We start from the raw sequence: 25,646 nt of genomic DNA, 5'->3' as shown, positions 1-25,646 counted from the left end.
CAAAATGATAGGAGAAGTTGGGACTGGGTACAAGCAAATAAGACAGCTTCTTTTCTATTTTTTCCCCAGGGGCTCAAGTTTTTGATCAGATGAAGAGTTTAAAATATATTAAAAAATAGAAGCACTTCTTCAAAGCAATTGCCCAAAGATGAGAGAAGCTAAAAATACATACCTTCCATCAAGAGGTTTATTTTTTCCTCAGAAGATACGGGTTTTATATAAAAAAAAAAACCCCACGGAGAGAAATGTGGAAATGAAGAAATGAGTTTGCCTGTGCTCATGCAGAGCAAGAGCAAGGTCGTTCCCTGAAGGCTAAAAGCACAGAAATCTATCCAAAGGGAAGAGATAGAATAGGGCACTTATATTTGCAAGGAGCACTTCCTCACTGTGGAAAGCAGCTGTCACATACAAGCATCCCCTGGGGGTGGGGGGCTGGGAGGGTGTTGTCTTTCCCAGAAAGAAATAATATTTTTGGAAGAAGAAAGGGAAGGAATGAAAGGCAAGGAGAGAAGGTAAGTCAATAAGTTTCAGCCCCAGGTTTTCTCCAACAATTTCTCTTCTGATTCCCTAAGAGCCAGGTGGTTCAAGTGTCTGTGTGGCATTCTTAAGTAGACAATCAAGGTAGGAAATAGAGGGCTACATTTGAAAATGTTAATCCCAACAGATCAATAATTACCACATTGTTTGCTTCAAAATAGACCTTTTGACCTGCTAGCTATGAGGTGGTTCTTGCTCTCCACCAGTCCAGGCAGCCTGCTGCTCCACATTGAATTAGCCTCTCCTTTTTAAAGGCAGAAAATTCAATTATGCCTCACTTCCGGTTTGTGAACACTTTGAAGTAATAAAAGGAAGAAAATGGAAAATATCCACTTAGGATGATGGAAAATGACTTTAAAAACAGAATAACCCAGTTCTCTATCCCCCAGCCAATCAACTATATTAAGTTGAAGGTCATTTGGACAAAGGATAGGATGGCCAATTTATACAAATATTGGATTTAAAAGGAGATACGAAAGTTAAAAAAGTACTTTACTTTTCCCACTCATCTGTGATCTTGGAGCTTTTTAGAATGAAGGAATTAGCATCCTTCGGATGGTCCAGCTTCCCTTCTTCATTTCTATGGATACGTCTGCTATAAAAGGAGGATTCAGTGCATTTGTCCAGACAGTAAGGGAGCTAATGGAAGATGATGGACAGTGGTGACAGTATGGGTGGTATTACTGAGTTAACATAGGTGAATTCATGGGCATAGCCTCTTCATGTTTTGGAATCATACTTTCTTGTTATGCTTTCACTGAAGAGAGGGAGTGGGTATGATGTACACAGCTCAAGCTGACTCTAAAACCACGATCAAGAATATGATTTTTTTTTTATGAGTTGGGAAGGCAACACTTGGTGTGCATTAAGTGGGAACAGCCAGGCAAGTCTTCATTCCTCCCGGAAGTAGCAATTTGGCTCTTCCGCCAGACCTTGAAGAGAACCTAGTATACTCAAGAAGAAACTATTGAGTCCTAGATTGTCTGCCTTTTCGTCAGCATGCACTTGCTCACAGATCCCTCCCAAGGAAGAGGCCTTGGCTATTACTTTATCTGAGTGCCCGGGGCTTACAATTAATTGGATCAGGATTGCTTGACCCAAGCCAATAAATTATCAGAGGTTTTGACCTTCTAGTCAATAACTGAGTGGCTGGTGCCATTTTATAAAGTACAGTTCATCTTTCCAAAGATGAGGCAAGGCTTGATTTCTTTTAATTCTGTAACTATTTAATGTTAGGATCTAGACGTGGGAGTATTAAAAAACACACACACTATTTATGAAGCAACTTTCAGAGGACTCAGCTGTTCTTCAGTGAATAACTGAAGGGGGTGGTTGTACAGATGAGTGGCAGCAGCATACGCTTGAGAAACAGCCATCATCTTGGGGAGAATGAGAGGATCCCATATTCGGAACTCACTTGTGCGCCTTGGCAGGCTTCTCCGGCTTCTCATTATATGGAATGACAAGGTCAACAGCAGAGTCTGGCTTCTGGAGAAGAATACCCAATTTGATCTTGATCTCTTTGGCCCTGAAAAAATAAATGTCAGGGGACAGGAATGACACATGGGCACACAAATCTAAAACACTGATTTCTTTTCTGCATCAGAGAAAGAAAAATGCAAAGAACCTCTTTCACTTCTTCCATTTCTATTACAGCAAAAACAGCAGCAACAATAACAAAAACGCATAAAGAAAGAAAACAGGGCACATGGGTTCCACATGGTTTAGAAGACACCAATTATTTGCATTATCTTATTCCAATCTTAATTGTTCTTTTCATATTTTCTAATTTCTATATGGCAGGTAATATGGTCTTGTTCCCATTTTGTAGAGGGGGAAAACTGAATGACAGAAAATTTAAATATCTTAATACAGCCCAGTAAGTGTGCGATCAAGCCCAAGTAGTTTGTCTCCAGAATTCCCAAGTGTAATTACTAACTGAAATGTCTATCAGTCTCCTGAGGGCTCAGGCTCTGGCCATCAACTAGATGCATTACATTCAAGTAATTTTGTTTTTATTTTTACTGCCAGATCTCTTTTCCCCTTCTATGAAAGCATAGAGTAAAGCTAGCTGTCTTAGAAAGCCATTTGCAATCCTAACATTGCAGTATCTTTGCCTAATTGTTCTAAAAACCCTTGCTCTGTTCCACTATAGCTGTTAGAGTAGCCTACTTGCCGCAACCTTCCCAGAAGAGATTCCTGTTCAGTGGATAGACTAGAGAGTTCATAGTCCTTTAACTTCAGCATTTTAGTGAGCAGATGTGGTCAGAATTCTGGATAGTCTCTCATCATAAGTTGGGATGCAATGATTTTCACTCGGTTTTAAAACCAATCTTTGAAGCAAGTCTTCTTCATGATTATACTTTAAACAGGCCATGGAAATTTGTATAAACATTTATGTTTCTTTCTGTGCATATATCTATGCATCTATCTATCTATCTATCTATCTATCTATCTATCTATCTATCTATCTATCATCTATTCATCTATCTATAGTGTGTGTGTGTATGTGTGTGTGTGTGTGTGTGTGTGTGTGTGTGTGTGTGTGTGTTCACATGTGCCAAGACACATCTGTGAAGGTCAGAGAACAACTTTGGGTAGGTGATTCTCTCCTACCTCCTCGTTTGGGCAAAGGTCTTTCATTTCTGCTACTCTGACATTCTTGTCCCCTGACATCTAGTCTTTCAGGGCCAAGAAGATCAAGATCAAGTTGGGAAATCTTCCAGAAGCCAGACTCTGATCCTCCAATCTAAATGCTCTGACCTATTCCATATAATTCTCCTGTTTCCACCTCCCATCTCATTGTAGGCATGGCTGGATTACAGATTTGAGCCCCAGGAACGAGCTTGTTTTGTTTTCTGGGGATGGAACACAGATTATGGGAGCTTGTGTTGAAAGTGTGTTTATCAGCTGAGCCATCGCTCCAGTCCTAAAACCTTAATCTCAAATAGTAACTCAGAGCTCAGTTGTGTATTAGGAAACCCCAGAGTGTTTGTCCTTTATCACTGTGGCTCTTCACGTGCACTTTTAGGATAGGGCTTATCATATTGCATTATGACTATTGATTTGTGCCTGTTTTCTAAGCTGTACAGAAGAACCCTTTCAAGGTAGGAGTTGAGTCTTAAATGCCTTTTAATCTCTGTGCCTGGCACGGTTGCTTGGCAACCTAGCAAATATTCAATAGTATTTGTCAATGTGAACTGAAATTATCTCGATTTTATTTCTTACCAATCTGTTAACATTTGTCTCCAAGTCAGTGCCAATCAGAAGCAAAGCCTTAAAGAGCTATGGGCGGGGGGCGGGGGTGTGTGTCACGTTATAAGCAGACAGAATTTTGATAATGCAAACCTACTTTCCTATTTGATGCATAGAGATAGCGAGGAGGTGACATACACAGACCAATATTAACAATTTTGCATCTTAGAGAAAGCCCCGTTTTTAACTTACAAAAGCCACAGATACCCAATTACTGTATTGACTGTCCTATTAGCTCAGAATATGATATGGAAACTGACTTAGAAATAGTCTGTGCTATCTTTTTGTTTGTGTTTCTTTTTGCTTTTGTTCTTTCTGCAGACACTTCCCAGTGAGTGAACCCAGCTCCAGAGTGCCTACCATCAGGCAGAGCTCAGCTAAACAAAGTGTTATGATAAGAATTGAGAATGATCTGCTGGGAGGGTTGTGGGGGAGGGGATGGCTTACATCACACAGTGAGTGATATACTCTTCCTTTGAGTTCAGGCTCTACAAGTTACATAAATTATCTCATGTTAAGTATTTCTGGCTTGGAAGTTGGGACTGGTGAAATGGTTAAGTTCTCAGACTTTTGTGGTGATGGAATGTGCTAGCTTTAATTATACAATCATTGTTTTCATCCAGCTCGAGCCTCTGTTTCCCACCGATAAGCACCAAATGCAATGGTCAGGAAATTAGATAGGAGGGGGAAGCCCTTGGTCCTGCCAAGGTTGGACCCCCAGTGCAGGGGAGTGTGGGGGAGGGGGTAAGGAGGATGGAAGGAGGGGGAACACCCAGATGGGGGAGGGGGAGGGGATGGGGGCTTATGGACAGGAAACTTGGAAAGGGAATAGCATTTGAAATGTAAGTAAAGAAATATATCTAATAAAAATAGTTAAAAATAAATAAATATTAAAAAAAGAAAATAAACATAAAGAAAGAAAATGAGCTAGGTTACTTTTTTAAGTCGTAAAAGGTTTTTCTAACATTCTAACTCTGGATGTAAGACTATCCATATTATAATATCTGGAATAAAAAATGTATTATTGGGAGTTGCTTGGGCAATGTGTCCAGCACTTGTGACTACCCTTTGCTGGTCAGTATGAAGCACTGCTCTCAGAAATACAAGGTCTGTCTTCTCACAGGCACACCTCATTATCCAGTAAGAAGAGTCATCTGCCTCCTGGTCTCCACATGCCGCTCCCTTAGTGCACATAAAGAAAGCTGTTATCACTGTTGGTCTTGACACAACGTTGAATCCACCAACCCTTGCATAAAGACTAGTGATAAGCTCTCATGTTTGGGGATTTTGAATAGTTTTGTTGGTCCTTTAGAATTTAGGCTTCCTCCCTTTCCCCCTCCTCCTCCTCTTCTAATTCTTTGTTCTTTTCTCTTTTGCTTCATCAGGGCCATTTGCTTTTGTAAAGGCAGAAAGGTTCTGCTTTATAATTTTTCATGCAAGAGCAACGGTCAAGCATCCATGACAATGTAACAACAGAGTTAAAATATTCTTGCTAATTTACAAATTGACTATGTTTGCTGTACCAGGAAGTACATAATAATCGTACAAACACCCATAGGCCTTGGTCTTTGCTTTTAAGATCCCTATAGCCTATTGAAGTCCTTCCATTGGGGTTTCCAGAAGGGAGCAGACCCTGAAGAAATAGTCCCAGTTCCCACTAGGGTGAATCCAGGGAACTTCTCAAAAGAGGCAGAAGTAGAGTTAGAGATTGGCCAGTTGTCGCCCAACTGAGCAAGTTCTGTTTTTGTTTGTCTGTTTTTTTCTTACATATCTGTTAACAATAGCCTGACTGACCTTTCAGGACAGAGAAGGCCAGATGAATGGACTGCTTGATTGTGAAATGTGATGTAGGGATTCAAAGTTGTATTGAATGAGGCCAATGGAAGAAGAATGACAAGGGACCAGTATGCTGTACCTAGCTTGAGACATATTTGGCACATGTGCAAGAAAGAGTTAAAACCAGAGAGAGGATGCTTCCATGTTTCCATGTAAAGAGGAGGCCAACTATTTTATTAACTTGGGTTGGTTCAAGTTGTCTTTGGCAGTCCATTGCTGGATGCACATTCCAGGAAGGAGTGTTTATAAATGGCCACTCATTTCCTAAGACAGTACATACACACACACACACACACACACACACACACACACACACACACACACACACACACACAAGTGAAACAAAACTCTAGACAGAGTTTATTTATATCAATTGTCAAGTGGCCATTTTTGTGTGTTGTGGGATCTAGAAAAGAAGTACTGTTTTTAACATCACTTATTTTTTTTTAAATCATGTTCTGAGGATAAACCTCAGTTGGTTGTTTATCTAGTGTGTAAGAAGTCCTGGGTTTGAACCTTGGAACCATGTAAACTGGGCATAGTGACCAAAGCCTATAATCCCACCATATAGGATGCCAAGGCAGGTAGATGCATGTGCGCGTGCCCACATGTGCATGAAAGACCATGCACACATGTGTCTTCCTCTTCTCAGACCTGACATCCTATACTAGCACACACCAGGTCCTCCTTTCCTCTTCGCCTTGGCAATTCGAGAGAGGGGAAACTGTGCTTCGGAGAGCACTGTTACCAAGGCTTCATTCCTGGTCTGGTTACATAGGCTCAAGGAAACGTTGAGAAGTCATCAGGAAGTCCAACTGACCTACTTATTCATGTGTAATCATGCAGAAAAGGATGAGTCGGATTCTATTCACACTCATCGAGCAGTAACCATTTAAAACAGTTCCAGTCACTCTGAAGACTTAGCATCTTCACAAAAACAAAGCAAGCAAGGAAACAAAACCCCCGAAATCAAAAAACAAAACCACAGATTTGCTACATGGCTCTCAAGAGTTCCTGGAAAACAGCCTCACCCTCGATTGCCTTCCTTCCTGTCAGAGGCGCACACAGAGTGGGGATAGTGCAAATCGATGGGAAAACCGAATAAGCTCAAACTCGGCCAAATTCGTTTCCCGTTTCTGGATAATTTGGACAGATCTGACATTAATTGAATTTCAAAATCATCTCTATCTGGAGAGGAGAACTTTCTAATGTGTTCACCGCATCTGCTGTGGTCCCTAGCTTTCTTCGACTGCATACGAGGCATTTCTCCCTGGCTAAATTACATGAATGTTGATTAACAAGAGATGATTTGTGTCTGCTTGGGTCTGTTATCCTTTTGTGTTACAAGGAAAAAGAAAACTTGCTTTGAAATAAAGTCAATTGGAAATGCCTGGTGGAGCGTTTAATCAGAGAAGATAATTCTCAAGCTTCAAGGTCCAAATAGTAGTAGCCTCCTGCAATGGCGAATCTGCTCCCAGTGTAGGATGTTGGCCAGAGGATAGAAATCCCGGAAACCCACCGACCACCTTAGTCCTTTCTGCCAGTGAGGAGGCAAGTTTTTTTTTTTTTTTGGTTCTTTTTTTTCGGAGCTGGGGACCGAACCCAAGAGGAGGCAAGTTTTAACCTTCAGATATATGTGTGAATGTGCGAGGCCAGCACCAGGACTCACTATAAACAAACACATGGCTGACTTTTAAGAGCTAGAACTATATTCAAGAAAACTTGATTGAGAGCCTATAGAGAGACTCTGATTCTAGATGTTTCAAGGATTAAGATGGTGTTTCTGGCCCTGGTGGTATCTGGAACAACTCCAAAGAGCTCATTGTATACACATAAACTCATAGTAGGCATTTTCCCATCATTAAAAGTATTGATGGAGCACAAGAATGAAGATATGATGTGTGTTCTTGCTTCATAAAAAAAACAATAAATTTCTATGGGAATGCACACACACACACACACACACACACACACACACACACACACATACACTCAATTCCCTGAGATCTTCTGAATATAACTGCTTAAAATTACAATCACCTAATATGACCAAAGATGTATAAGGCCACTAGATGACTGCAAGGACCATAAAATGGCTGAGTTCTGTTCCTATCTTTAAAGTAATCAGAGTCAGAGAATGAGCTACAGAGGCTGGGAATGAAGCTTGGTGAGTGCTTGCCTAGCGTGGGAAAAGGCCTGGGTAGGTTTCCAGCACCCGAAATAAAAACAAGAAAAAGAAGAAGAAAAACAAGAAAGAAGCAAGATGAAAACTGGTGAGTGGGGCTTAAGTGGAACATGCATTCAGTTATTCATATCACTTATATAGGGTATATTTTAATGAGAAGAGAAATCTGAATATAATGAGAAACCTACATCCCACCATGTTAAAGAGACAGAGGGGCTGTAAGGGTCCTGTGCTTAGGACACATCTGGCAATCACACACAGGTTTAATCCTAGACACCAGACACATTTCAAGAACACCCACAAAGAAAAGCACTTGCCGGCAGCTTGGGCCTCTGTTTCAAAACTGGTTTCCAAAAGTCTTGCTCTTTCCTTGGACACAGTGAAACTCAACACAACCCAAATCTGTGTTGCAGATGCCCCCTGCTGGCCATGAAGAGGCATGAGCTACAATTGCTGTAGAAAGAGCCCTGGATCTGGCTAAGGAAACCCTGCAGGCTTTCATCCACAAAAGTGAAAAGAATCTTGCTGCCCCAATAAATACCCAAGAATATGTGTACAACACATACACACACACACACCACACACACACACACACACACACACACACACACACACACACACACACGAGATGCTTGCTATCTATTGTCTTTGGCTACTTCCTCTCACATCTTCTGAACATGACTGCTAAAAATCAAGCTCGACTTCTCAAGACTAGGGAGAAGGCAGGGCTGGACCATATAGATGGCGAAAGACTCAACTCCACCACTCTACTATTCCATCTGACTCAAAACAAAACACCCATTGCTTTTGTTTTAGCCATCTAACACAGCGTGTTATATGAAAATTTGCCTAATGTCTTACCTGCTTTTCATAATTTATTTATGATATCTTAGGCAAATGACCTTACAGTTAGTTTGTATAAAATATCCCTGGGTGACATAAGCAGTAGAAAGGTGAAGAAGGCTGGCAAAAAATATACAGTGTCATCATTGTTAAGAAACTGAGATGTGGCTTCAGCAATGACAGCTCTCTCCCAGCGCTCATGTGATTAGTTGCATTAGACGACATTCTGAACTACGAGACAGTTGGAAAATAATAGAACTGACAACAGCAGCTGTCAACTATGGCATATTTATGGAGAAAACATTTATCTCTCACATCCCTCAAGCTCTTGTTACTTCACACCATTTCCTATTAGACTTAATAACAACTGCCATTTTTTGTGCTCTTAATTGAGCTGTACCCAAACCGTTGTCATTCAGATGCCCTCATAGGCAAAGGCCACGAAACACTAGGAAAGGCTCGGGCCCAGAAAGTGTTCACTTTGTAGGCATGAAGAAACCAGAAACTAGGTGTAAAAGGTAATGTCAGGCACTGTGGTGTGCACGTATAGTCTCCATGCAGGATAGTAGGAGACGTGCAGGTTCTCGGTTTCTCACTGGCTAGTCAGCCTGGGCTACTTTATGAACTAAAAGTCAATGACAGGCTCTGTCTCAAAAATAAACAAATAAGTAAATAAACGAACCCTGAAGAATGACCACCAGGGTTGTCCTCTGACCTCTCCACAAATGTGCACATATATGTACAGACCACACACACACACACACACACACACACACACACACACACACACACGCATGCACAGGTAGTCAACAGAAAACTTGTCCAGATAAGCTAACGTCTTCATAAGACAGTGTCAATTATAAACCTAGGCCACACGCAGTTTCTTCTGCGCTCACTTACTTACTTAAGAGACTAAGGAGCAGTATCTTTGCAGTGTGCCTGCCCATGTCACACACTACCACTTGTAAGGAACTCTGTGGAATCAAAGGCAAAAGCCAAAGGATGAGGAACAATGAAATCTGTTAGCTATTATACTTTCAGCCGCTTACAGTTGATACTCTGTGAGATGGGTGTAGGTCAGTAGGTGTCTGCTCTAACCCGATGTGTACTTCTCAGTGGTGATCTGCAAGCCTTTTTAGAAAGTCCAGGTTCTGGTCAGGCCTTCTATAACTGTTCCTGCTGGTCTGATCAAGACAATTGATAATGGAATGTTTGCTAGAAATGACTTTTTAAAAAATGTGCAGTCAATAATAATCTCTCTAGTCACAGGAGCTATGCTCGGACTTGGATTGGTAAAGCCTACTGTGGACCATGTTAAACCAAGTTTATAAAGATGGAGATAACCTTTCACTCCTAGAGATGGGCCCTGTGGTTTAGTCATTGACTCCTGAGGTTTCCTGTCTAGTATCAACCACGAGGGCATCAGAATCTCAACTCAGATCCTCTTGTGGGTTAGCAAATCCTTCATACAGGGGCAAGCAGAACACAGACACCCAGGACTTTGTTGATACTGAGGAATGAATTATATAAACACTTTACATCAGCTTGTTAGAAAAGGTATGTGTTCACTTTGATTCCATTGCAGGTACAGTGGTCCTGCTTTCATAAACTGATGGTGAAGCTTTGAGAAATGACTACTAGTCTAGCTAATGTAACCACGACTAACCACTAATAGACTTGTTTATCTGCCAAAGATAACCTAGAATTGGCCTTGAACGGATCATCTCACTCTCCTTTAGCCACTTACTCTCTGAGTGAACCGATGCAAGCTGTGGACCCCTGCGCCTCAACAACAGATCTGTAAGATTAGGATGAATTAGGAGACGATGTAAGAATTTCTTCGAGGAGAGCAAGGGATGACTGTACAGGCTGGTCCAGTCCCTGGTACATAAACAGTATGCCATTGTGCTGGCCACTGTGATTACTACCATTGTTATCATGGTCACCATCATCACCATGTCTATTCATTTAGCAGAGCCCTCCCAGTGCCAACTCTAACTCTAATATTCCTTTGCCTTGGGGACTTGTAACCCTGAACTTCTATAAAAATGGATGATGATGAAGGGGAGGGCAGTATTCCACCTCAGTCTCTCTTCTCCTCCACAGGGGGACACTATGACTTCCTCCAATAAACAGTATTGGAGACACAGAAAGAAAATATATGTGTATATATACATATATGTTCCAAATATATATATGGAGAGAGAGGGGGGAGGGACAGAGAGAGAGAGAGAGAGAGAGAGAGAGAGAGAGAGAGAGAGAGAGAGATCCACAATACTCTACTAGGCTCCAGAACTAGTCAGTTCCATTACTGCAGCTGCACGTCTCTGCCCATTTTCACACACACTGGGATGATGGTGGGACTGCACTGGTGGCAAGAAGGATAGACAGTGCCCATAGTAATTCCAAACCCAAAGCCGCAGAGCTTGCAGCTCGACCCAAGACCTAGCCCTGAGACCCTGGAGTGACTGCCAGAGATGCTGGAGCTTCAAACAAGAAACTTAAAAATAATGGTCTCCATTTAACATGATTCAAGCAATCAGTATTTTTTTTTTTTTTTGGTAAGTAGAAAAATGTTTCAGCAGAAGAGAGCAAGATTGCTCAGATTTAAACAGGAGGCGTTTAGGAGAACTTATGAGCTGTAACTGTGATGAAACCGTGGAAACAGTGAACAGTAAATGCGGAGAAGTTTCCATTACCGAGAAAAGCCATCAAGGCCAGAGTAGCAGCCAGCTGCTTTGGATAACCAGGTCATGTGACCACCTGGAACCATCCCAGTGACATCATATGACACTTTCCAGATCTGCAGTCCAGCTTATACTTACAAACAATCCATCGAACCCTGTTTAATCTCTGCCCTGCACTTGGCAGAGAAGACCCATCTGCCTTTAACTGGTAAAAATCCCACCTCAGATCATGGGACCAAAAGCAACGTCGGAAGGGATGTTCCTTGAGAGAAGCCAAGGGGATACTGAGCGCCTGACCAGACAGCTCTCATTGCATCCTAAACAAGCTCCTTTTTCTCAAAGGAAAAGACAGAATAGCATAGTGACCCAAGGCAGACATGGCAGCCTCGGACTTCTCAGATCACCTTGCTTCACGCACAGCTTTGGGTACTTCCTGATCTGTTTGCTTGTTTTCAGATCTCTAAAATACAACAAAAATAGTTGTGCGTACGTTTTAAGTATCTTTTATGAGAGTGAAATGAGCTACCGCATGTGAGGCCTTTCCCCTGGTGCCCAGTACATCTACCAGGGCACACCATAAATTGCAGGGTTTATAATTTCTAATGTTGTTACAGAAAGTCCTGTGCTAAGGAAGGAACATGTCTAGGGCAGTCACAGGACAAAAGGCAATCGGCAGAAAGGGAAACACGTTGTGACAATGTGCCTTTGATTAAATCCTTCTGACAATCTAGTCAATTTGCTGAGTGATCTTGGGTAAGTATTTGAGTTCTCTGGTCTGGTCAAAAGGGGTGGGGGGGTAGGTGGTAAGACTCCTGCTGACCTTCTAGCTATAGTGAGATTTCATGGTTTTAACACTTGACATCTTTGGAATATAAATAAGAAAACCAAGGGCCCAAAATCTTTATAAGCTGTGAGTGGTACCTTTTATACCTTTTCAATGGCCTGTTTCATCTGTAACTACGACCATCTTATTCCCATAACCTCTATCCCCGATCCTTACAGACTGTCTTCCTCATTCCAACAGCTGATTGATTGCTCTTTCTTTCCAGAAAATTCTTGCAATGTGTCCTCCACACTTAAATTTACCAGTCCTGAAGAATTGAGCTGCAGTGTCATCCTGCCTCGTGTGACATCCTGCCTCATGTAATAGCCTGCCTCACTATCCTCATCCTTCCCTTCCCATGGTATCACCCACCACCATGACACACAGCCTTATCATGGCTGGATGAGCTGCTTGTCTATCCCAAACTCAAAACATCACTTTCTGGCTTCCCACATCTCCAGTTACCAGTCTTGTTTCCCACTGTCTTCCCATAATTTCTTACATGCACTCCCCATCATCTCTCTTCTACCACACACAAGTTTAAAAACCCTTCTGATCTCCTTCCTGCCTGCAAAATCTGTTACCACTTCAGCCTATCAGGTTGCTTTAGCTATTGCGGTGGAGTGGAAAATGGAAGCCAGCCGAGTCACACCGCATGGCTGCATCTTCTACTTCCCACCATCCACTGAGCATCACTACTCACTTTGCATAACAAAATGGTGATGGAGATCTGTGGGGACACCTCAGTGATATGGTTATCTCACTGAGGTGTCCACAGTAGCCCTCTGTGCACAGTAAATATCTGAAAAGCATGTGTGTTGTTACTAATGCTGTCCCTATCATAGCATTGTGTAGACAGGTTCCTTACAGCCTTTCTGTACTGGTCTATATGTCAGACTTCAGGGGAACAGCTGCTGTCTGTCATGGTCTGTGTGGGTTGATAGACATGCATTGAACAAGAAGATAGTGTACACCCAACAGGTTTGTGCTTAGTCGACCTTAAGATCAGTTTCTTTCAGATAGTCTCTACCTCACAACATGAGCAACTCTGAAAGCATTGGAGGATGTGTAGAGATTGTTCTATGAGGTTACCTGCTGTAAGGCTCCTATGGCTGCCCAGTGCAATGCAATGATGTTGTAGTATCTCTTTCCTTGTGTTGTTGGCTTACTGTGTATTTTTATAATGATGTTGCTTTTCCCAAGCTCTGTCTCTCCCTACTCAAAAATTCCCAGGATATTTGGGACATTTCCCAAGATTTTATGGCCTGTCTCTGACATACTCATCACTCAGGGTAGGTTACTGGGTGTAATGAAGAAACAGTGTAGGGACAAGATGGTCAGGCCAGAACAACTCATTCCCCTTTGACCTTCAGTTCCCCATCTTATTCTAAATAGTGTCGGCAGGAATGCTGGACTTTTGGTAATTACATTTGGAAACCAGATAATAGATAATGGGAAACAGTCCTGCAGTTGGGGAAGAGAGATATTTGTGGAAAATTTGAGCTCCAAAGGTGGAAGGGTCAGCGATATTCCCACGAGAGCTTCTGTAGACACTGGTGGTACCCACAACCACCACACATCCTTTTGTGTTCAATCACAGAGAGGCTCCCCAGACTAAACACTTATTCCTGCACGTGGCTCCTACTTTAAACTCATTTAGCATATCCCAAGTGAAAGAATAAATAAAGGGTGCTAAAGAAGGAGAGAAAGAAAGAGAAGAGGAGAATTCACCAAGATGGAGATCTTATTAAAGACCAGCCTGCTTTGTATCAGTTCACAAACTTTGTCTTGCCACCCTGACACACTCAGGGTCTTATTCAATGCTTCTCTTTGCCAAATGACTAAAAGGGTCTGGTAAGTGAAATAATGGCTTAGCAATGAGGAACCAGAGAATGGCTTCCATGGCTAGAATTGGATTTTAAATAATCTTTTCTCTTTCCCTGAAAAAAACTATTGATTTCTCTTTTTAAGAGTTATCCATGCTACTTCATCCTCAACTCTCCTCCCCATGCCCGTGTCCCAGATAAACTCTATTCTATACTAAAAAAAATAGTTACCCATTGACTCATAAATTTATTTCTATAGTAACTTACTTATCCCATTTTAATGAAGCAGCTGCTGTTTGTCATAGTCTATGATAAATAGTGTGGGAATACTTTATAATATTAGTAAGAAACATTTCTGGCTTCTGGTAGCTTCCCCTGTATATTGAGACAGGATGGAGTGATTTATTTGAATGCAGCTTGAAGATGACTTGGTGTTAACATACCTGTGGTCAAACTGAGGTTTGTGGGGTTCCTTGTCTGACTAAGAGCAGACATTTATTCCTAAGTAAATTAGCGACACGACAACATCTATGTCACATGACTGTTATGAAAATTCGATACCAAATATCCAACCAAAGGGGAAGATGTGATGCATGGTAGTTCACATCTGCAACCTCAGCACAAGAGGTCAAGGCAGTGGGATTACAGGTGTGACGCCATCCCCACCCCACCTCCCTTTCTCCCCAAAAGTGGTATGAGCTGTGTAGAAGGTAAAAAACTTTTGTGGGGGAACTCAAGAGAGGGAGAATGGTTTCTCCCTGAGGGGAAGGGGGATTACAAGGATTCTAAGAAACTTACAGAAGGACCATTGTTTGGGGGTGCGTGATTTGATAAGACTGTATGCCAGGGTGTAGAGGTGTCTGTTGGAACCCAAGAAATCTCAATTTCTTCTTACCCTTGCCCTAACTCTTCAGAGATTCTTCCCAAACTTTAAGTGGAAGTTTGCATTTTCCTTAAACACTTTTTAAAATTTTCAAAGTGACCCATGCAGTCTATTATATAGCTTTCACATGTTGAATACTGAAGAATAGAAAGTGCGTGGAGTTGTTACTAAATTATAGATCTGGGCTTGTTGTGGCAGCAGGGTCTAGGAACCAGGCAGGCAGTCACTCAGCTGCCACAAGCCAGGAGCCATGATGTTGACAAACATGAGCACATATTATGTCAGCCTTTGGACTGAGCACCTTCCTCTGACTGGGACTTTAGCCAGCTTAGAAAGACATAAATCTATCTATCACGTGTTGTAAGTCAGAATTGATACAAAGCCTGTCCAAGAAAAAAGAAAGGTCTGGGGATTTGGAGAAGCAATGCCAGAGGGAGCCTAGGAGCATCCCACAGACGACAGAAGCAATGAGCAACATCTTCTAGAAGGAAAAGAAAATCTGTGAAAAGCCTTGAAAAGACATGGCCTATGGCTGAGATATTTCCGATGAAGATGATGGACAGCAGGCAGGATAGAATAGAAGCAGACACGGGAGGAGAGTGAGTCACATCTGGTTTCATGTTCACATCTCCCACATGTACACATAGTTTTTGCAGATGTGATAAAATTAAGGTGAGCTCACTGTAAATCGGTCACTGTCTAAAGAAGGCACGAGGACCGTGATCTTATGGTAATGTGACAATGAGAGCAGAGATGCTAGGAAATCGCTGGCTTTAAGGATGAAGCTAGGGCCATAAGCCAAGGAACACAGGTCAGTCACCTCCTAATGCTGTAAAAGGCAAAGAAGTCATTCTCCTTTACAATGTCCAGAATGAAAGCAGCCCTGGGGAACCATTCTAGACTTCAGTCTCTAGAACTGCATGAGAATAAATGTGTGTTGCTTCAAGCCACGGAACTCATAGCAACTGTTACACTGGCAGCAGGAAATAAGTCTACCATCGTCTCATGGTTGCTTTTGAGATATGGTTAACTGCACATAAAGCAGAGTCTAAAAGCCAGTCTAACATACTACATACTACATACACACACACACACACACACACACACACACACCACATACACACATACCTGCACACACAAATAAACGCAGTAAGAGAAAGTCATTCAGTTCTCCAAAGTGTCTGAGTAAACCCCTGACTTCAACAAAAGAAACATCTTTTATCAAAGTCATAAAAGTACCATACAAGGATTCATGTATTAATTTACTCATTCAACTGGCTTACTTGTTTTAGACATGGGGGACTCAGAAGCAGATGTAAGATTCTAGAAACTTATACCACAGTAAGGGCCAGACACCAGATTATCTACACAATCCCCCCCAGGCATGTTAGGTCTCATAGGTCCAGAGACCCAAATGTCCCTTGTAAGCTACCACTTAAAGCAAGCTGCCAAAATACAGAAAGCCACTTTTTAGATGGAATGTCTTAATTCTTTCCAAACTTCTTGAATCCTGTAGATGAGTGCTTCACCAAAAAAACAGATGTTCTGCACACACACAAATCAACAGAAGTCACAGCTTGACCAAAATAGCTGTCTGCACTTCACTGCTAATAATAAATGCTTAGGGAGCAGGGTGCTTTACACTGTCACAAGCACTTTGCTTCCTCCTCCTCCTCCTCCTCCTCCCCCTCCTTCTCCTCCTCCTCCCCCTCCTTCTCCTCCTCCCCCTCCTCCTTCTCCTCCTCCTCTCCCTCCTCCTTCTCCTCCTTCTCCTCCTCCTCCTCCTCCTCCCCCTCCTCCTTCTCCTCCTCCTCCTCCTTCTCCTCCTCCTCCTCCCCTCCCCCCTCCTCCTCCTCCTCCTCTGATTCTAAAGAGACAGTTCCAACATCTTTCTAGATATGGGGTTTAAGAAATAGAAGTGAGAATCTGTCCAGTTGAACTTGGTGCTGCTTGAGAAGTGTCAGGAGAGGCAATGAGAGAGGACAGAACACCGGTCTTCGTCTAACTTGCTATTCACAGTGTAGATCTGCTCAAGTTGTTACTGTCCAAAGAATTCCAAAGTTGTTTGGCTCAACCCTTTAATCCCTGAAGCATTTCCTTTTTAAAGAAAATATTAGGTGGCTAGTTAAGGTATCTTCCTGGGTACAGCAACAGTAGAATGCGTCTCCTGGAAGCATCTTGTGGTTATTCCTGGAGCTCTATAGTCAGGTGAGTAGCCCAAAGCTACGTGTGGATTGGATGTGTTGACAATACATGCTTCTGACCTTCAGGCTGATTAGAACCACTGATATTCTAGGAAAGACCCAATTGGCCCACCCCACCCTGGTGTGTGTGTGTGTGTGTGTGTGTGTGTGTGTGTGTGCAGAGGTGTGTAAGCAGGTAGGTATGTGTTTGTGTGCCTGTGGAGGTATGGGTGCACCTACAGTACATACTCCATGTTCACGAAATCAATCTCAATTAAACTACATGGGACCCACTCACACAACAAACAAACAAACAAACAAACAAAAATCCTCAGACAAGTAGGCATGAGACTTGTTTGGTAGAAGACAATATAATACTGTCAACAAATACATGTAATATTTTTTTAAATTCTACATTTCAGACAGCTCTGTGGATAGGTACACATCTAGTGAGATATAATTGCTACAGCTTTTAAATATGTGCACTGGATCTAGGTGCAGAAAATTATTAAAAGAAAATGAAAAATAGTAATATATAAAGTCCAAATTTAGAAAAGAAACGTGGCAGGGCTAGGAGTATGGAGGATCATGCATGATCATGTCTCTTTGTAAGTATGGTAGAGAGTCCTAGAGATGGGGCTCAGGACTGGCCCTTAGCTATTAAAAGCCAAGATTATAGTTCAGGACTCTGCCCAATCCCCTTCTAAAAACTGTCTAAAGCATAAGCATAGCTTCCTAAATTGTACCTGCAAATCATGTGTTAAGTGATGGGAGAGGATGTTGGGGCATTTATTAGGAGATCTAAGAGTCCAATCTAAGGTATGTCAAGTTGTGAATCCTAATTCAAAGAGCCCAGTTGTAGAATGGTCACAAGTGTTAGAGAGCACTGCTGTTAATTTCTGGATAAGAATCATGGTTTTTAATGAGTTTTCTAATGTTGTATACAAAGTGCTCAGTGTGTTTTCTAAAACAAAGAGAGAGAGAGAGAGAGAGAGAGAGAGAGAGAGAGAGAGAGAGAGAAACATGAATACTTCAGGATGGTGAATGATTATGTATGAAATAAATGTTTGACAAAGGCTTTGATGCAGAACTGATTATAAAGAATGTTTTCAGGGCTGCCTACAATACAGAGAGGGATGGTGGCGGGGAATTTCTTGGTAGGGTCTATGTGTGACCCTACCTTGTGGGTTTTATTGTGGCTTTTTTCTTGTGGTACTTCTTTTCAACAAGATTCTTAACTCATTTTCAGGTGAGAAAATGAGGCTCAGAGAGAGCCAGGGCTTCCTTGGCTCCCTGGGGGAAGTGAGAGAAAGACCGTGTGGTCTCTGCTTCTTCTGCATCCTTGTTCCAGAGCTAAAGCAGATGCAGGGATGGGAGACTACAAAGCTACCTCTCCTGCCCTGAAGCATCCTCCTCCTTCTGCTGCCTGTGTGTCTGTCCCCCAGTCACTTTCTGGGGCAGTCAGAGGGTCAGTCTATAGCTGCCTTGCAACTGAACTCAGCTTTTAAATTATGGTCCACAGTCCACATGTTATCTGGGAGCTGATTGAAACTCAAAAGGAAAAGGAGAAAGAGGAACCGCTATTGGCTGGCTTCCATTCACATCCTGCTTCCTGTTGCTAATGATTGATCCTGCCTGGATTAATTAAAGTTTCACTCCTTTTCTCTCCAGCCAGCAAGACAAGCCATTGACACCGGCCCAAGAAACATCAATAAACTTCATTTTATTATCATCTACCCACTTTAATCTGTAGTTCTTACTAGAAAAGGAAGAAGATATTAGATAACCTTCCAAAGACCCTTCCTGACTAAGCTTCTGGAAACTGACAACATAAACCGGTTAATAGAGACGGAGAGCGAGGAGAGGTGATCAGTGAATACAGGAATATAGGAAGCCACAAAAGCAGCTGTGGTGGTGGCTCCCAGAGAAACAGACGGGGCTGTGAATTTCCTTAAAGTCTAAAAGCCAAAGTTTTGCCATCCTCAGAAACAGACTACGCTCCTATTGACCAAACCTTCCCTGCCCAGGTTGTAGAAATGCTGGGCTTCCTTTCACTTTCTTCCCCTCACCCTCCCCCAACCCTGCAGGAAACCCTCAATACCTCATCATTCAGAAACATGATCACTTTTCCCCCATTGTGACCTAGCATGTCCCTGCTAATGTTTGTTTTTCCAGATCCCCCTGGAAAGCAGAGAAAAGTGCCAGGCGGACATTGGGCAGCCCTGTCTCCAGCTATTATCAATTAGTCAAGAACGTTTTCAGGAATGTATTTATCAAAAGCCCACTGTATAGCAAAGGCTGATGGTCTTTGTAAAACTCAGGCAAAGAAAGAATCTTATTCCAGGCAAACGTCTTTAGTTCTCACTGTAGCAAAATACGTGAGGCCTTCCAGTTCTGTAGGATCTTGAGGTTTTGGAGTATGGTCCTGGTGCCAGCTTGGACCTGGTGAGGATCACATTACGTGTGGAAGGAAGACACCACTTAGTGAGGGGAGGGTCCCAAAAGGACCACCTACTAAGCCCTGTTATGGTTTGTGTCTTTAATATCTCTCCCCAGAGATCCAAAGATGCATACAAAATGCTAGGTCTGCAGGAGGTGCTAATGGAGGGAGGGGGTCGTTAAGAGGAAGGACCCAGAGAGCCAAGGATGGTAATGTCCTCACAGGGGTGTGAGGCCGCCAGCCTCCCATCCTTTCTAGCGTGGGAATGGGCTGAGGAGCTTTGCTGCTCCATGTGCTCCATCTTGTAAACCGGTCCAAAATCAAAATCAGTGTAGCCAGTTGATTAAGGATTAGAACTCCCAAAGCCCAGAGCTAAAGTGGACCCTTTCTCTCTGTAAATTGATTTTCTCAGGTGTTTTGTTATTGGGATGAAAATCCACCAGCCACAGCCACAGCTCTTAAATATTCAATGGCGCTATGAGATGATCTCTACCACATACATCCTTGGGGGACAAAGCAAATCCAAACCATGGAATAAAGAGTGAGGAGTGCTGCCTTTGAGGCTGTGCCAAGTATGGCTGAAAACTTGGGGGTGCCCCTCCTTGATAAATATGTCCCTGAGGCTTGCATTAGAGAGGGTGTAATATGAAGGAAAATACCACACAGTGAGGGGAGGGGGGGTCTCATGAGAACCACCTACTAAGCCCTGTTATGGTTCGTATCTTGAATGCCTCCCCAAAGATCCACACAAAATGCTCGCTCTGTAGGAGGTGCTATTGGAAGATGGTAGACTCTCTCAGAGGCAGGACCTTGAGAGTCAGAGATGGTATGTCCTCACAGTGGACACACAACAAATGCATGTCGCCTGAATCTTGGTACGGGTTGCATTCACACTGGCCAAACTTTCTGCACCCTCTTACATTCTTGTTTGTACATGCAGCCTGTCCCCTTGGCCTTGAAGGCATTCCTCACATCTTTTTCTCCTACACATACCTGCCTGACTCTTCTACCCTGGAAGATCAGTTTAAGCGTCATTTTTTGAACCCCTTGTGAAGTCCTCCCCAACTGTCAAAGGCTCTGAGGCCCATCCAGGTCCCCACCTTTTACTTCTAGTGAGTACTCTGTACCTACTCCTCTTTGCTGGCCCACAGCACTCAGTGATACGAATACTCATTTACCTTCCTACCTAGGGAACACTGTCCTGTGAGCAGGGTATGGCTTGCCATCCAGATGCCTAAGAGATGGGCACAGGCTTGGAATAACTGAAATTGTTTCATCATTAAGACTTCACAGTTTCTCTGTGGCCTCTCCTCTCCATGATTAATTTACTGTGTTCTTAACATTATGAATTCTGAGATGTGTTCAATTATGTCACTAGCCTATCAGCTGCAGTGGGTTTCAAATGAATATGTTTCCAGCAAGAAGAGCACCAACCCCCAACTAGAAAGTCTCAGCTTTAGTGAATAAATGGTAAGTGAAAATGTAAATAAATTCTACTGTTGATAATGAACCTACTACATGACAGCAATAGAAATAAATGCAAAAATACCATCATTTTTACTTCTTTTAATGATTGAAGGTCAAAGCAAATCCAATCAGGACCAATCACCAACAGCGCAGAACCTTTCTACCTAAACAGATCACATCCGGTTAAGTTTTTTTTTTTTCATGTGTTAACCAAGTCTTAAGGAATTTAATAATTGGACAATGGTATCTCACAAAAGTACATCTGCCATCTTATTTCTGAATCAGTGAAGTTTGACCTTTTATATCTGTTACCTATCCAGAACTAATTTAAACAAATTGCATTTATTGCCTTTTCTTTTTTTTATTTTTTTTTTTTTTATTAACTTGAGTATTTCTTATATACATTTCAAGTGTTATTCCCTTTCCCGGTTTCCGGGCAAACATCCCCCTCCCCCCTCCCCTTCTAGTGAGATGATTACTTTAGATGTGGGATTCTCTACAGACCATAGCACAGTCCTGGACAACCGTGTGTCTCAGAGCTCCAGGTCACAAACAAACCTTGTTTCCCAGGGGCTTTTCCTTTGCCCAGTAATCCAGCTACTCCTATCTAACCAGTAGGGAATAATGGGGAGCTCCCTCTGCCCCCACTGCAAACCTGCCTGCAGAGCCCTCACACCCCATCTCTGTGTGAATTCAGGTCACTCTTCCCACAGTTTACTGAGTTAAGACATTCTTCTGAGCACTTCACACACATGAACACTCACTCAGCCCTCAAGACCAGCCTGTGAGATAGACTTGCTTCCTACCCCCTCTTTACAGATGTAGAAAGTGAGAGGTTAAAGAAATTGCTCAAAGCTACCCAAGAAATAAGGGGAGACAACTCAAACCCGGATGCTTTTATTCTTCAGTGCTGGAAGTTACCTTTTAACACACACAGCGCACGAGCGCACACGAGCGAGCAAACACACACACACACACACACACACACACACACAAAACCACCTGCAGAATAGGCATCCTCTGGTAGGAAACAACACTCTGACACTCTGTATCTTAAATGGCACGTGGACTATCCTCTCTTGAATCCGTAACTCAGATCTTTCTAAATTTCTGTATTGCTACAGATAAGACAATGCCAAGTCTATCATCACCAAGCATCTGTTTCATCTCAGTGGGACCCCATCCCACAGTGCCTCTGGGTATCCTCCCTTGAATAAAGGCTCGCCACACCTTCATCTCTTACACTGAAGAAGTTCGGTTCTCACCTTTCCAGGCATGAGTGTGGCAGAGCTGCCAGTCCCTTACACATTTTGGCGCGCGGCTCAGGTCCTCAACTTGAGCACGAACCTCTCAACAGACGAACAAGTAAAGTCTGTGGAAACTTCAACACTGTCTGGGGCAGCCTTTCCCTTTGAGGAATATATACAAGCTCTCTCACAGCTCTGTGGCTCCTGGGAGCCTGGGAGGAAATTGTGGGCGGGAGCACAGCAACAATTTGCCTTAGGTGGGGGCTGGGAGCCCTTTCTGCTTGCAGGAACTGCTTGGGCAGACTTCCGACTGCTTCTGTCACAGCAGTCTCTTGTTTGTTTAGTCAGGGCTGAGTTAGACCCTAAATTGAGATAAGATCATTAGTGCCTGAAGCCTGAAAGCCCACTTCAGCCTGAACAGTGATGTGCGCTTTCATCGAAAGCAGGTTACCTTGAGCCACTTCAGATATGCCAAGGGTCCTGGGTATACAACACTGAACCCACCTCACAGTGGAGGAAACTGCTTCTTTTCCACGTTTCTCCACACAGTGGAGAGAGTGTGTACCTGAGGATCTCTTACTGCAGGAGCACTGAGATGGATGCTAGGAATTCAGAGCTAAAGAACCAACCAGCCCAGGCTCGGGTGATGCAGATGTGTGATACCTTGGTGCAGTTAGATATAAGCAACAACTTCCCAGGCACTTTGTTGCCAGACTTAGGGGTCATAGCCTGTGTGCCTAACAAGTTCTACTCAGCCTCTTTTCTTCAGTGAGTCAATTAAGGGAGCCAAGTTAATGGTGAAATTCAGAAAAAGATTTGTTCAATGTGGCCCTACTCCTACTAAGGGCCTGACATGACGTAGGGTAGGGTGTAAACAGAAAGCAAGGGACACACCTAACTAAAGAGACAAGGCAAAGTGTGGTCCCCTGCCCACCAATGTCCCAACTCCAAGTGTCTCCCTCGAGTCAGTCTGACACTAGGTCAAGGTCATTGCACAAGCTGTAAATCTTCCTCCAGGAGAGGAATTCCTACTCTGGATGCCCCCAGGGCTTCAGCTGTTTCCTCTCCCTGAAGGAGATTAGGAGAAGGGGGAAGAGAGTAATTGCTCAGAGTTCTTTCAGCAGTCTGGTAATCAAAGAGGGGAAGACAAATGTCTCCTTAGAATGTTTGTTCCTGGCAGATAGGTCTGTAACCTGCCCCACTCTTTGCTTTAACACCTAGTGTTGAAGTGAAATAGGCCTGCAACTGAAAACAAGTCACAAAGAGAATAGGAGTAGGCACCAAGGTTAGAATACGCTCAGGCGCTCCCTACTAAGTACCATTTCCCCATAACTCTTGGTTTTAGTTTCCTTTCGAAGGCTGGGACAAACACATCCCTTCTGTTGACCTGGAAAGGGGTCTCTCTACCATGAAATGGCAGGTTGGCCTCAAACTTCTGTTCCCCCTGCATCAGCCTCCCAAATTGTGAGTTTGTAAGCAGCCACTATTCTGCCCCGTGTGACTCCATTTCAATCCTGACAACTTTCCCCTTTGTCTCTGCACAGTGTTCTCTGAAGACATGATTAGGCATCTGATGGTTTGTTTTCCACTGTCCCTGGCAACGGTATAAACTGACTACACGACCCCTCTATGGTATGGGTAAGGAGGTTTATTGTATCTATGAGAGAGAGAGAACAGCCAGAGGCCTCTGGAAGAGGCCAGAACAGAGAGAGAAAGTAAACTGAACATGGCTAGCAGACTGGACCTGGGTATGACAAACAGGAGCAGAGCACAGAGCAGAGAGGAGCAGAGCAGGAAGGAGAGCACAGGGGAGCAGAGAGAGAGACGGAGAGGGACAGAGAGGTCGTGACTGAGAGAGGAAGACAGAGAATGAACATGTTGAAAATAACAGGGTTATAAGGGCAGTGAGTAGGGAGGGAAGTCTGTGGACTGGGGAAGTTTAGGGCAGTAGAGGGAGTGAGGAGAGCCAGGAAGCTAGTTAGCATGGACTCTGAAATGTGTGATACCAAGTGATCCTGGAGGCCAGAATGTGCTAATAGGCACCACAGATAACCATTTATCCCTTTTGCCTTTTAGAGTTTGGGGAAATGGAGTTTCCTTTGGACCTGACAGTAACCATGATTAGACTAGTCCTGACTGGTCTGATTTGATCCCATGGATGGGAGGAATGATAGATATCTAGAGGTTAGTGCCAGTAAACCCTGTGGGCCAATTTTAAGGAAGCCCTAAGACGTATAAAAGGAGTATCTCTTAGGTAAGGGGTAACAGGGATCCTTTCTGTTTGTCCTTAGTATCCTAAAAATGTTGTTTAGATTCTGTCATGATTAGAGTAGAAATCACCCCCCTAGACTCTTGTATGTGAGAGCTTGGCCCGTAGGGAATGACACTATTAGGAGGTGTGGCTTTGTTGGGGCATGTGTGTCCTTGGCAGAGGAAGCATGTCATTGGGGGCAGGTCTGAGGTCTTACAAGCTCAAGTCTGACCGTTCTGACCGTTTCACAGTTTCTCCTGGCTGCCTGCAGACTAAGATGAAGACACTCGCCTCCAATTCCAGCACCGTGTCTTCCCGCAGGCCGCCATGTTTTCCACTGTGATGATAATGGACTCAACCTCTGAACCTGTAAACCATCCCCCAATTAAATGTTTCCTTTTGTAAGAGTTGCCATGGTCACGGTGTCTCTTTACAGCAACAAAACCCTAACTAAGACAGGTACTCTTTCCAGAGACTTTCTGTAGAGTCCCCTGTGGCTTTTGTGACGCTATAAGGCTTTACCAATAATAATAATAATAATAATAATAATAATAATAATAATAATAATAATAACAAAAAAACTAGGCTTTACAAAAAAACCAAACAAATGAAAAAAAAAAAAAAAAAACAAGAATAACCCTAATTCAAAATTGATGTGCAGAGAGCACAGCCTGTGGGCTGAGGCAGTCAGGGATTGGGATGTCCACACAAGATCTGACTTTCAAACGCGCTCAGTTTACTCGTGCAAACATTCCTTATAATATCATGTTACTGTAAGAGTCAAACAGACATCTCCCCAAGCAGGGAACAGTTGGGTGGGCGGGAAATGCTGCTGCAGATTCCACTGGAGAATGCTTCAGTGAGGAAGCATCAGAAGCTTGCAAGCTCAACCCATGTCTGCCATGAAGTCCTTTAGCTATGACAGACCCTGGGAAGATGGCTTTGGTGGAAGTCCAGAAGGCCCTTGAGAGTATCTGGCCAGCAGCTATCACTGACAGATGGGCATGTGTAAGCCAGCAATGGTGCTGAAACTCCAATGGTCACCAAAGTCAGAGACACACACAGAGGCCATTTGAAGTCCTCTTGCCAGTGGATAGCAATACACAGGCTAGAGAAGACATGTCTTGGGAACAAAGCAATGCAAGCCTAGAGATCATTTCCAAAGTTTCATTTTTTGTATCTC

The 25,646-nt window shown here is 43.1% G+C and overlaps 1 protein-coding gene across 1 annotated transcript in view; it reads right to left on the bottom strand.

The window, feature by feature from the left end:
• Rgs5 (regulator of G-protein signaling 5) overlaps positions 1–22,274 on the bottom strand; it is a 36,799-nt gene extending 14,525 nt beyond the window's left edge. The window contains 2 exon segments of the mRNA NM_019341.1: positions 1,955–2,065; positions 22,231–22,274. Coding sequence (NP_062214.1) covers positions 1,955–2,065; positions 22,231–22,274 — 155 coding nt within the window.
• Positions 22,275–25,646: the final 3,372 nt, after the last annotated feature.

Source organism: Rattus norvegicus, chromosome 13 (assembly GCF_036323735.1).
Source record: "Rattus norvegicus strain BN/NHsdMcwi chromosome 13, GRCr8, whole genome shotgun sequence".
NCBI classification, from domain to species: Eukaryota; Metazoa; Chordata; class Mammalia; order Rodentia; family Muridae; genus Rattus; species Rattus norvegicus.
Note: the sequence above shows the minus strand (reverse complement) of the source record. Positions and strands in the feature narration are given on the sequence as shown.